The 12,776-nt window shown below is 46.1% G+C and overlaps 1 protein-coding gene across 5 annotated transcripts in view; it reads left to right on the top strand.

Annotated features, from left to right (window-relative positions):
- Nucleotides 1-309: 309 nt before the first annotated feature.
- bcr (BCR activator of RhoGEF and GTPase) overlaps nt 310-12,776 on the top strand; it is an 81,758-nt gene continuing 69,291 nt past the window's right edge. For all 5 annotated transcript variants that reach the window (XR_015089784.1, XR_015089783.1, XR_015089781.1 and 2 more), the window contains exon 1: nt 310-2,555. Coding sequence is in view for 1 of the 5 variants with exons in the window: in XM_086053110.1 (XP_085909236.1) it covers nt 983-2,555 (1,573 nt within the window). In the remaining 4 variants the exon portion in view is untranslated. The remainder of the gene's footprint in view (nt 2,556-12,776) is intronic.

Genomic DNA, 12,776 nt, shown 5'->3' with positions numbered 1-12,776 from the left:
GAGAAGAAACGCGTTTAGTCTTTTGTATGAAACCGCCTTGCCGAGACCCGTTCATTTAGAACCTTTTGACTAGCAAGTTACGATCCTGCAACGAAAAAAGAGTAATCGTAATGTCATCAAGTCAAGCTCCGACAACGAAACAAACATACTTGAAATGTAATTCATACGAATATGTAAATAGTACTTGAGTGGGCGGGGAACTAGACGTACATGCACTGTCTCTTTAAGCAACTGGATCGGTGTCACTGGCCCCGCCCACTCCCGCAGCCTCCGCTCTCTCTCTCTCTGTGTTCACTTGCGTGAGATGGGAACGAGCACAGCCGCTCCATCACGGCCCAGCAAGTACGACCAATTTGCCGGGGGAAAGGCGGACTAAAAATATCATATTACCACAAACACGGGGTAAGAAAATGAAGCGACTAACCGAACGGTTGACTCCCACCGGACCGCCGCCTCGGTTTTTCCTCAAGTCCGATGCCGCGTTTGCTTGCGTTCCGTCCTTGTGATCCTTTCTCCGTACGCTCTGCCGGTACAAAGGCGCAGCAGCACCTGAGATTGGAGCCGAATGGTATGCCAAGAGTGAGCGGACCTGTCGGTGTTACCATCTCCGGACCTACCGACACAACGCCGGCAAACCAAGAGACGTTTTGTTTCTTTGACATTTTCTTTCGGGATTCGTTTCGAGCTGACACTTGGACATAAAGGAAGATTTGTTTCAATTCCTTCTTTAAAGTGACATATGCCGGAATAATGCCAGTGGGGAAAGACAGCTTTTTCTCTTCCATTATGTCTCATTCCCCTTCATCCAGTCCTCCTCATGAACAGCCGCTGTGTTGTCCACAAATGGATGTGTTGCCCACGGCAAGTGTCATCAATTTGTGTTGGTGAGCAGGTCAACTAAAGGCCTGTTGAAAACACTATTTAACCGCAGGTGAGCCGTTGTTAAGAACGATTGTGTAGGATTGGACAAATAAGCCACAATATGGTAGAACCAGTGGGATTCATCGAGGCGTGGAAGGCTCAATTCCCAGAGTCGGAGCCCCCCAAGATGGAGCTGAGGTCTGTGGGAGGTATTGAACACGAGCTGGAGAGATGCAAAGCATCCATCAGGAGATTGGAACAGGAAGTGAACAAGGAACGCTTCCGCATGATCTACCTGCAGACCCTCCTGGCCAAGGAGAGGAAAAGCTACGACAAGCAGCGCTGGGGCTTTAGGAAAACGCCTCTCAATGAGGGGGTGGACCCCGCTGCCTCTCAGGGGGCAGAGTCTCAGCAGCCACACATGCAGGAGACCGGCGGGGTGGGTTGCGGCAGCGGCGGTTACGGTGCAGCGCCTATTGTGGACAGAAGCCGCTACCAGCCTCACGGAGATGGAACAGGCAGATCCAAACCGAGACCCCCGCCGGCAAGGAAGTCAGCATCCCACGGAGACGGACTCGAGTCGGCTTTCGAGGCCCCCCAACAGGCCGAGTCGACGTCTTGTGACAACCTGGATGGCCTCTCGCCCTCCAAGCAGAGGGGGGGCGTCTCCGCGTCGCCCCGAAGGCCGGCGCTGCCACCCCCGGACAAGGATCTGCCCTGCGACCCGAAAGACAAGCTTGGGATGGGCCTTGGCGTGGCTGCTCTAAGATCAAACTTCGAGAGGATCAAGCGGGCCAACTCTCACTGTGTGGGCGATAAAGGTCAAGAGAAGCAGCCGCCGCTGCCGCCGCTGCCGCCGCCGCCTTTCTACACCAACATGGAGTTCCACCACGACAGGGGGCTGGTTCGGGTCAATGAGCGCGAAGTCTCCGACAAGATCAGCTCCCTGGGGAACCAGGCCATGCAGATGGAGCGGAAGAGATCCCTGCACTCGCTGCCTGGCAACCTGGCAACCGTGGCGGGGGAGCTCCGCGCCAGACCCGTGTACAGGGGTCGGTCCACCGAGAGCACGTGTGGCTACGATGCCGAATACGAAGACGGGGAACCCAATCAGAGGCATCAACGATCCAACGGCGGTAAACCTCCGCCTCCGCCTTGGCAACCTTCTGATTTCCAGGCCTACTCCAGCGTCTACGTCGGCGGCGTGATGATGGGCGAAGGTGGCGGTGGCGACGGGCGAGGCGGTGTCCAAATGAGAGACCACGGCGGGGGCGACGACCACCTCCTGACGTGGCCCCGCCGCTCGTACTCCCCCGGCAGCTTCGAAGACGTCGGCGGGGGTGGCGGCTACACGCCGGACTGCAGCTCCAACGAGAACCTGACGTCCAGCGAGGAGGACTTCTCGTCGGGCCAGTCCAGCCACGTCTCGCCCAGCCCCACCACGGCCTTCCGGCGGCCCTTCCGGGAGAAGAGCCGCTCGCCCTCGCAGAACTCCCAGAACTCGCAGCACTCCTTTGACAGCAGCAGCCCCCCGACGCCGCAGTCGCAGAAGCGCCACCATCGGCAGCAGGGGGGACACGTGGTCATGTCGGAGGCCACCATTGTAAGCGTTCGCAAGACCGGTCAAATCTGGCCACCTGCCGTACATCACGCAAGAACCTCGCACGATAACAGTTTCCATGGAGACCACCTCGGTGAGTGACCTATGTGTTAAACATTTCGCTCGTGAATGCAAAGCGTGTGCAGACATACCGGGTAGCCTCTTCCTCAGATATTAGCCTCGCGTGGGAGAAAGATCTCCTGCTGCTTATTGCCGGAATGTCACTCGGGTGGGAGAACAATGCCGTCAGTCTGTGTTGAAGCAGACTTTTCTCACATGAGATCAGAGTCTGGAAATTCAATCACAGTAGTCTGTCCGACTAAGCGAAGCCTTTGGTTCAAACTCAGTATAACTTCTGTGTGATTGTTTCTGCGAAATACACGTTTGTTGGCTTCCACTTTAGATGTTTTTTTTTTTTTTTTTTTTTTAATTATTAGTGATGGGAGTGGGGTACATATAGAGTAGACAGATAATCGGGCCTAAATTGAGCATTCTCCCCCTTGTCTGACCCAAGTTCGCAAAGGCCAAATAATGTGATGTCTCTAAAAAAAATTATTCTGTGGTGCTGTATGTGTTCAGAGTGACTTTTTCTCCCCAATCAATTCAGAAAACTGTTGAGATTGGCCATCATAAATGTTAGCTCCTTGTGTGTGGTTTACACCAGAGGTGGGCATTCGGTGACGGTCCGTCAGTGACGGACGCCCGTTTTGCTGGCGATTGCCGACAGGACACATTTTGAAATCGACGGACTGCCGAATGATGCAACTGGGTTTTCATCCTTCGGTGTAACCGTCACTGACGGACGCCCGTTTTTCGTAACTGATGGACTTAAATGACGGACTGAGTGACGGATTGATGGACTGACCATCGCAATTCCGTCCCGCAAGAAAAATGACGGACCGATGAACGGCGGGACGGGTACCCTGGCCGCTGAATCACGGACCAGCAAAATTTTGTAAAATACCCCCCCCCCCCGGTTAACACCAAGCTGGGATTCCAAGGTATGTGACGTGAGACAAAACGATAGCTAATTAGGAAGCGAACTTGAGCTCAGGCTGTCGCCGGACAAAATGGAGAAGTGGCAATTACGTTGAGTGTTTGCAAAATGGGTCGCCCAAGTCATTCACTCCAATATAAATGACAAGCAGAGATTACAACTACAGCCGTAGATACGCTAACAGATAGCCTAGCTTAGTTCTATGACTACTCTTTTTTCTTTTATTATATTCCCCGGCGGTCTTGATGACCTTTTGGCATTGTGCTGCCCCCCGCAGGTCAGTTTGGTACTACCACAGAAATTTGCTTTTGGGAAGATGTCTTTCCTTGCGATTGTTGGTGGAAATATGTGTGTGTGGTGTGCTCTACTGGTCATCTGGAGGACACCGCACACAAACCTTTTCTCTTCTATGAGGTCTCACACGATTAAAATATCGCTTAAGAAGTTAAAAATCATTGTGTGTATCCCGCACTGGAGGTAAGAATTGATCACTGTCTTGTATTATTGTTCTGCCCCGGTGGAGTTTCACGCCGGTCTGGGTGTTTCATTATCTTCATTCCGACTTTTAAGTGCTGAATTTCGTTACATTATGCAGCTGCTGTACCAAATGCTGTGTCTATCTTTGGGTTTATTGATAATGAGGGGCACACTTTATCCTAATTCCAGAGTGAGTGCATATTTTTCACATCGTTATTCTGGGATGTGTTACAGCCTGAAATCAGATAGCACTCATTGCCTAAATTTCCCGCAGACGAGTCTCCTGTCTGTGCATCTATAATTCATTGATTTGAACTGAGGTGCTGACATTGTGGCCCTGGATGAAATCAAATGTGAACGTTTTTTTTGTTGCTTTTTTTTAAAAATTTGTGTGTGTGTGTGTGTGTGTGTGCTTTGTTTTGCTCCCCCAGGCAGGATGTGATGGGCAGAGTAGTACAAGAGCTCACATCCTGTATGGAACATTTGCAGTCAATGTGAAAGATGTGTTGAAGTGATTTTCACAGGAAAAAACATTGCCACAACCATTAAGATTGTGCACAGTTAGCAAAAAAACAAAACACAACAGCAAATGGAGCTCGGTTACAGCTGCTGCGTTGAGGATTATCACCGCGCTGTCTGCTCTCTTTGTTTTAGCATCTTTTCCACCACGATGAGCCCTGTGGGGAGGAAGATGGAGGCTTGGGTGGGTGTGGTGTGGGAAGGGTGGGGATATGTGTTTCAGACTGATGTATTTAGCGGGATTATCTAGATTGGTGAATAAGAAGTTGGATAGACACCCTGCAGAGTCGGACCCAGCTTTCTCCCATGCATGTATAAAGCTGACGAGGGCCAATGGGCATCGTGTTGACAGCGAAGGTGATGATGATAAATATTGCATCATTTCAGGCCCTGATGTTGCCTCACCGGAAGGCTAGCAGTACACTTTGAGCGCGCGAGGCAGAGCTGTCGTCTCTCGCTCGGCTGGTCAAGAGAGGCCCAGATGGGAAGATCTCGCCCGTTACGTAACGGGAACACACACACACACGCGCACCAACACAAACAGAGCGAGAACAAGACACGCGTTGTTTGCTTGAACACCTTGAAGCCGCTTGGCCCTCAGCGGTAGCTGTGCAGGTCATTAAGATGAGTTCGCAGGCGGCAGGGGGACGCCGTCACCTCTCTTTTTACACGTGTGCGTGCCGAGGATGGGTAGCAGCGACATAATTAGGGTGAGGGGATGTTGTCAGGCACGTCTTTTGTGATAATGACAGATAGCAAGAGAGCAAAAAATGTAAGGAAAGAATTTATAAGTGTGTCATTCAGCTGGAATGCTTTGAATATAAAGACAAGGAGTAACAAAATAGCGTGGAAGAGGCTTTATGATGTATTACGTCGGACATGGAATGAGATTTGTTCTTTTATACTACATGTCTGGGACTTTCAACCTGTTCCGTCAGGGATTGAAAGGGCAAGTCACTTGCATGATTCGTTTGGCACAAGCCACCTTTTTTTTGGGGGGGGGGGATTGGGACCAGCAGTGGTTGGGCATCGGAAGATCGGCTGGGAATCAAACCTTGGCACTGCACTAAAGACAATAGTGTATATGGTAATATAAGGTAGTAAAAAGCAGATAATAAAGAGGAAATGTCCCTTAGGAAATGATGGAAATACAAATCAATGGCGTCTTCACGTAACGACAATGACAACATACGGCGTAACAAACAACACACAACAAACTAGATCACACAATGGCCTAAAAATACATCATACCGGTTTCAAAAAGTCATAATTTAAAAACCGCTCAAACTTTATATCATTGATATGAGCTGTTGCAGCTTGTCCCTTTCCCAGCGTTGGTACTAGCAGTCAGTGAGTCTTACAAATGTTTTCCTTATCAATTTTTTCGGGTGCCGCAGCTTCGTAGAGGAAGGTTATTATATTACGCTGTCTTCAAATAAACATTTGCAACCAGCTACAGGGGTTAGCGTGTCTACAATTGCTGATATAATACTATAGACTCGCTACTGAGGCAGATAGCATGGCTAACTAGCCAGGCTAACATAGGTCCGTTTCCATCCTGACATTGCTTCACAAGCGACTAGTAGAGTCGCATGTGTTCTGAAAACGTTGTACTTTTCCGCTTACATTTTGATTTTATTATATAGAAATGATTATATAGTTGTATAAATTAACATTTTCAACTAGCTACGCGAGTAGTTTGTCTACGATTTGTGAAATAAATGCTATTGCCTTGCTACTGAGGCAGGTAACAAAGCTAACGAGCATGGCTGACATCAGTGTGTTTCTGCTCTGACCTTACTTGACAAGCAAAGAAGTAGCTCCTAATTTTCTGAGAAATTAGTACTTTTACTGTTACATTTAGAAAAAAATTTTTTTTACATTTACTTACCTACAGAGTAGGTAAAAAGCGGAAAACTAGTTATTTACTTTAACATTTCAGAAAAATACATTTTAAAGAGTAAGTACTAGTGTACAAAATGTGTATGAATGAAAACAGGCTTTACTCATTTTAGTCTGACAAAATTTTTGATTATTTGAGTTCAGATGCTATCATATCATTTCAAAATGATGTCAATTTTTTTGGAACACTTTGTACACGAGATTTCTAAAAGTGTTTTTCCCCTAATATTTCCTGGGGTTAATTTATGTACGGGTTAAATTGCAAAGTGATGTGCATTTGGCTAAACATGCGTTCAACAAACACAAAGCCAGCATTTCAGGAGCATTTCAATGTGTGCCGGGAAAGAAGATGAGATCAGATTTGTGGAAAGGTTGAATGAAAGTGATTAAGCCTCGGGAGGATTAGTACTGTTAGCAGGCCTGTCCACCGCTATTATTTTGAAACATGATGTGACATGGACCTTTTAGCAATATTGCTAGTTGCTAAGAAAGCCCACTGACTCTCTAGTCTGTTGTAGTGAATCAAGTGGTCACTCCATTCATGTTTATGAAAGGCGTCCTAACTGTAAGCCACCTGTGGCATTGCGTGTCTCCAGGTGAGCCGAATAAGCTTTGCTGTTTCAGCATTGCATTGTTTTTGCATTTGAATTGAAGCAGCTGGGATAGGTTCGTCGTCAGCCTAACCCTAATGAGCATGACCGTGATAGAGAATGGATGGATGGACCTCATGTTGTTGTTCTTTCCACACCAAACTCAAGCCTCTGCTGTTAGTTTTCACTTCCTGTGTCCAGATATTTTGTCCTTAAAGTGAAGATAGTGCTAAAGAAAACCAGAGCTGCTTGCGTGTGTATCTGTCTCCGGGGTGTGAGGGATTTTCTCCACAAATCCTGTAAGAAGCTAGCGATGAGTGTAGGTGACTGGTGACTGGCTGGCTGCCAGACTGGATCGCTGGAGGTCTCCTGGCACTTCTTCCCTCGGAGATTTACTTTGTTTGTCTTGTGTGTGTGTGTGTGTGTGTGTGTGTGTGTGTAAGTCCATTTATGTAGGGGATAAAATCAACATTGACTACACACTGAGACAGAGCCAACGGGAACTCCAGCAACAGCTCCACGTGCATTGCCGTAGTGGCACAATGACCCTCTTGTCGCGCCAATGGAGGATGGGGTGAGGTGTGCAGCGAACTTGGCACCGAAAGCCTCCCGTTACCTCCGAGTGAGACAGCATTCGGGAGCTGCTGCGTCCATTCGCGAAGCAAAAGAGTGGCAAAGCACGGCTGGGTGTGGTGTGTTGTGACTTTTAAGATGAGGAGTTGTAAATTGGAGGGCCGGAATGCGGCTCTCCTTGCCAGCTGGGCGCCCAGCTCAGCCTTTTATATGGGGCCACTGCGAACCTGCTCATACCAATTGTGCTAAAAACAAGACCGTCTGTTCACCTTCATGCTTGGATCACACATGGACACACTGCGCATCATCGAAAAGAACACCATGCAAAGTCAGTGTTAGCACAGGACCTTCAGGCTTGACAGTTTGGCCTGAACCTGATTTTTTTTTTTTTTTTTTTTTTTAATCCCCAAATTCCTATGGGAATTTATTATTATTATTTTTTTTTAACCCAAATACTGTAAATTCATCAAACAGGCTGGAACATATTGTGTTTTACCTTCGATGTTTCACCGTCAGAGGCATGGCAGTTTCGAGTTCACCAATGTTTTATAGTACCCGTAGTTGAGGGGTCCGGGAAAAAAACCACCCCAGCAAACCTAGGGAGTATTTATTGGTGATAAGGGAGAATGGCAGAGTGCAAGGAAATAATCATCACAGGAGAGTAGCGACATGCCACGCCGAGTCTTCCAGTTAATAACTCCAGATGAAATGGACATTTTCTTCTCATTTTAGCATCTGCCTGAATATTGGTTGTGATGGACAGCCCTTGTCGTAAAATGCACTTGGAAAATCCCTTCTGGTAACTCACCGCAACCCCCTTCTTTCTTCTCCTTCCTTGCCCACCTCATATCAGCTGCTGAGTTTATGTGGACTGATCCACCGCGGGCCTTTTGCTGTTTTTCAGATTTTCTGTGTATCCTTGGTAAGATGCACAGGGTCGTAAAACACAGCCAGCTCTCTAAAGGCATGGGGGATGGTGTGGTGTGCAAATATGCGTGTGCGCGTGCGTGTGTATGTGTGTGTATATAAAGACCTGCTTTATTTACGGCACAGATCAGAAGCTGTGATGGCTTCTTATGAAAATGAATAACCGATTGCGCCTCATTCGTCTTCATTATCTGCCGCTCCTGTCTAGACATTAAAGGGGCATCCTGCCTATTTCACATGCAAATTTACAGCATGTCGGCAGCTTGTGAAAACTGTTGTCGGGTCTCTGAAGCTTTGTCAAGTGCGGTGGAACCTCCCAAACAACATTTTGATTTCGCAGGAAGTATTGGTCCGATTAGAAGTCAATTCATTTGTTACAGCCTTGCCATCGTAAAACAGTGTTTTGATGAACAGTTTAACACCTAACTGTCGTACGAATGTAGAGAAGGTAATCGCCGAATAATAAAACTAGAGGTAAAACCGCTAGGGATGGAGGCCTACTGATATCGGTATCGATGGGGGTTAATTGTGATGGATCAGGAAGGTGGTTGCACCGCTGCTATTTATGTTAGCATCTGCAGCTCTTCCTTTCCTAGCTTGGCAGTATGGTCACGTTTCGAAAAGGTGGTTATTATAATGTCTGCTTTTTGCCGTGATCGCTATCCTTTCCCCTGCTATGATCATTATTTGAAATTCCAGTTTTGTTTAACTTTTGAGGCAAGTATTTTTTTCAGAAGACCTTAGTTGGACTCCATATTGTATCACTAGGCAGAAAGGCATAAAAGATACACTAATTGGACATAAGTAATTTATGCACTATACTATAATGCAAAATAGAGTGCATACTAATTTGCTATCAACATAAACAGTCAATGGATTTGTCGGCTTCAGTTTGTTCAGCAAGTACGTAATTTAATGATTAAAGTAATTCCAACGTAATCCACTCATGGACACGAGCAGTCACTGCTGTGACATACACGTCGCCCACATGTTGTCTTCTGGATTGGGGCTGGAGGCGGGGCGGTCAATCCAAAAGCAGTCTAGTCATGCGAACGTGTAAACTTTAATCTGCCCCCTTTTGTCTGGGAATTACAAACTAATTCCGATTAACATTAGCCTTTCGCCTCTCTCATGTAACACACCATGCTAATGCGCCATGTCCTATATATTTCACATGGGATTAGCACCAAGCGGCTAGCTTGTGCCAGCGTGCTAAACAACTGTTTGCTTGCTTATGTGAGGTTAACAAAATACACTAAAAGCATACTGGAACTAAGGTCAAATAAAGGGATGGATTTTCTCTATCTATCTATCTACGGTATATCAGTTGATTATGACAAATCGAGTTTGTGTTGTTTCCAGTTCATGTACAATGTTGCATCTTCATTGTTAAATTAAGGTGGAGGTCAACCAAAACATATTTTTTTTCCAATAAGAGTTAAGCAGCATAATGCACCCGCTTTTAGCCATCTCAGGAGGCGGCCATTTTGTCACGTCTGTCGTCTGAAAATGACATCACAGTTGCTCAGCTAACGACCAATCACAGCTCACTTGTTTTCTTAAGGTGAGCCATAATGACCAATCACGGCTCACCTGTTTTCAGAAGGGGAGCCATGGTTGGTTGTTAGCTGAGCCCTGAGCAACTGTGATGTCATTTTCAGTCGACAGATGTGACAAAATGGCCGCCCCCTCAGATGGCTAAAAACGGGTGGATTTCTCATATTCCACAAACGCAATATTAATTAGAATGCCTTGTTTCAACTAGTGGGCCTGCATAGAACATAATCTTCAAAAAAATGTGCAGCTTGACTTCCTCTTTAACCATTTATCTCCATCAGAAACACAAATGAGATAAAAGCTTGGCGAAAACATAGCTTTACAAAGTCACCCTTGCGCCTTCATTTACAGCTTAAAGGGTGTGAGGGGGTGGGAAAACCAAGGAGAGATCAAACTCACGACCCCCCCTACAGGAGCGCTACAGGGCTCCTAATGGCCCGGTGGGGGTTTAACTGCAGAAAGTCTATAAAGCCACATGATCAATGGCAAATGTCAGCAGTAGCAGGCTACTTTGTTACAGAACAGCTTGGACCGGGTTGGGTGGGTGATGGTACTGCACACACCTCCGATTTACTTGGTGACACAAAACACTGTGCTCTTTTAACCAAAACACAGCTTAGAGGCATGGAAACACAAACATCCCTTTTTTTATGGTCATTGAACACATCGTGAAATATTGAAAAGGACTTTTTTTTAAAGCATTTGGAGCTACAAAACACCTTAAAGGGGGAGTCAATCCAAACATATATTTTCAAGAATGTGTTCTATGCAGGCCCACTAGTTGATACAAGGCTTTCTAATAAATACTGCATTTGTGGAATAAGAGTTAATCCACTCGTTTTTAGCCATCTCTGGGGGCGGCCATTTTGTCGCCTGTTTTCGACAGGCTGAGCAGTGATTGGTCGTTACCTCAGCCCTGGGCAGTTATGATGTCATTTTCAGTCGACAGAAATGACAAAATGGCCGCCCCCTGAGATGGCTAAAAACGGGTGTATTTTGCTGCTTAACTCATATTCCACAAACGCAATATTAATCAGAATGCCGTGTTTCAACTAGTGGGCCTGTTGGGAACATATTCTTGAAAAAAAAAAACATGTTTGAGTTGATTTTCCACTTTAAGGATGATGTTTATTTATTTGTTTATATAGCACATTTCATACACAAGGCAACTCAATGTGCAACTGGAACAGCTTGTTAGCAAGACTGCCTCTCCAGTCCAAAATCGGTGACCTTTTGCTTGCCAAATGTTCACTAATAATAAAAGAATTCCCACGATTTACTCCAAACTATTTATAGAAAGTATTCCTAGAAGAGTTGAAAAGCAGACTAACTTCATATTTTCACTTCCTGTTGGTATCCAGGTGTCCGGATACTACTGTCAACGCAGCGTACACATTGACGTCACTGTGGCCTCGCCGCGCTCCAATCTAATTCTCATTGTGCTGTGTTTGCTGTTGGAAGCTTGATGGCTTTGCTCAATAAATAGCAGTTGTTAATCACTGCCGGTGCTTTTTGTGTGCGTGCGCGCGAGAGAAGTGGTGGTAGCGAGACTGCAGGATAAAGTAGCCATGCTGTAAAAATAAAAAACACATTATCTGGCTAATGAGCAAAGTGGCTGGCTGTTGGCAGCCGACTGTGTTCCTCTGGCGAGTGCAGTGGAGCAGAGTTGGAGGAAAAAGGATTCAAAAACAACACTGTAAAAAAATGATTGAACTACATTTGTTCCAGGCTGGGCACAGAATTTGATTCCCGCTGCATGTCGTAACTGCATAGTTTTACTTTAAGAGGCACAGAAATGGATAAAGATGATACATTTCGATACAACTGATACAAGTCAGTTTTGGCCTGACTTTTTAAGTTATGAGGATAACTTTCACGTAATTAAAAATGTAACCACCAAATTGTTTCCTTTCCGGAGATGCTTTGTCAAACCTTCACTGCTGCTACCTTTCACTTGCATCTTGTTTGTCCGTCTCGCTGCCGTCGCATGCCTCAGTATCTGAATTGAGATCAGGCCTTTGACTTGACCATCAAAGAGGATAGTACTTAATTTCTTTTCCTTCCAAAAGTCTTAAACTGTTTTCAGAGTATGTTTATGGTCATAGTGTAACCAGGGTTGAACCGACTAGTGGACGCCCGGACCTCTCCACCCGGCATTGACGCATAGCACTTGAGTCGACTAATCGCCAAGCACGTCTTTTGGCATAAAGCAACAGGTGTCGGTTCTGCGCAGCAAGCTAACAGAAAGTGGAAATATTTTTTCTAAAAATGAGGCCGATAGCATGGTCACGTTCAAAATATTCGCGTCTAAAAAGCACAAGTGCTCTATGCATGCCATCTGAAAAGGCGCCCGCTAATGCTAGCTGACCGAGAGCCTAAATCCTCACATCAGCTGTCCGTTAGCAAATTCACAAAAGCCCTCCTGCATGTAACAGTCAATAGACTGGCTAAGTGTAATCTGCCTTTCATGTACTTAAATGTTAACAGTGTATTTTCAGTTATAAAGACATTTCCTGGTTGGTTTATTTATTTATCATCCACTTTTGTTGTCTTATTGGGAGTTACACCAAGGACCTTGTCAAGACTTTTTGAAGGAATAGAAATTGAATAATCTTTAATGGGCAAACCGGTTTTCTGTTGTCTTAACCCCCCCCCCCCCCCCCCCCCCCCACCCCCTATACTCACTGACTATGAACAAAAGTGAAGGCATCAAGAATCACAAACAAGCAGCAAGTGAAGGTGGCTGCAGTAAAGGCCAGAAAAAACATTTCCA

Source organism: Filicampus tigris, chromosome 15 (genome assembly GCF_054856515.1).
Source record: "Filicampus tigris isolate MCC_2025a chromosome 15, RoL_Ftig_1.0, whole genome shotgun sequence".
Classification (NCBI taxonomy): Eukaryota; Metazoa; Chordata; class Actinopteri; order Syngnathiformes; family Syngnathidae; genus Filicampus; species Filicampus tigris.
This window is presented reverse-complemented; position numbering and strand designations above follow the sequence as displayed.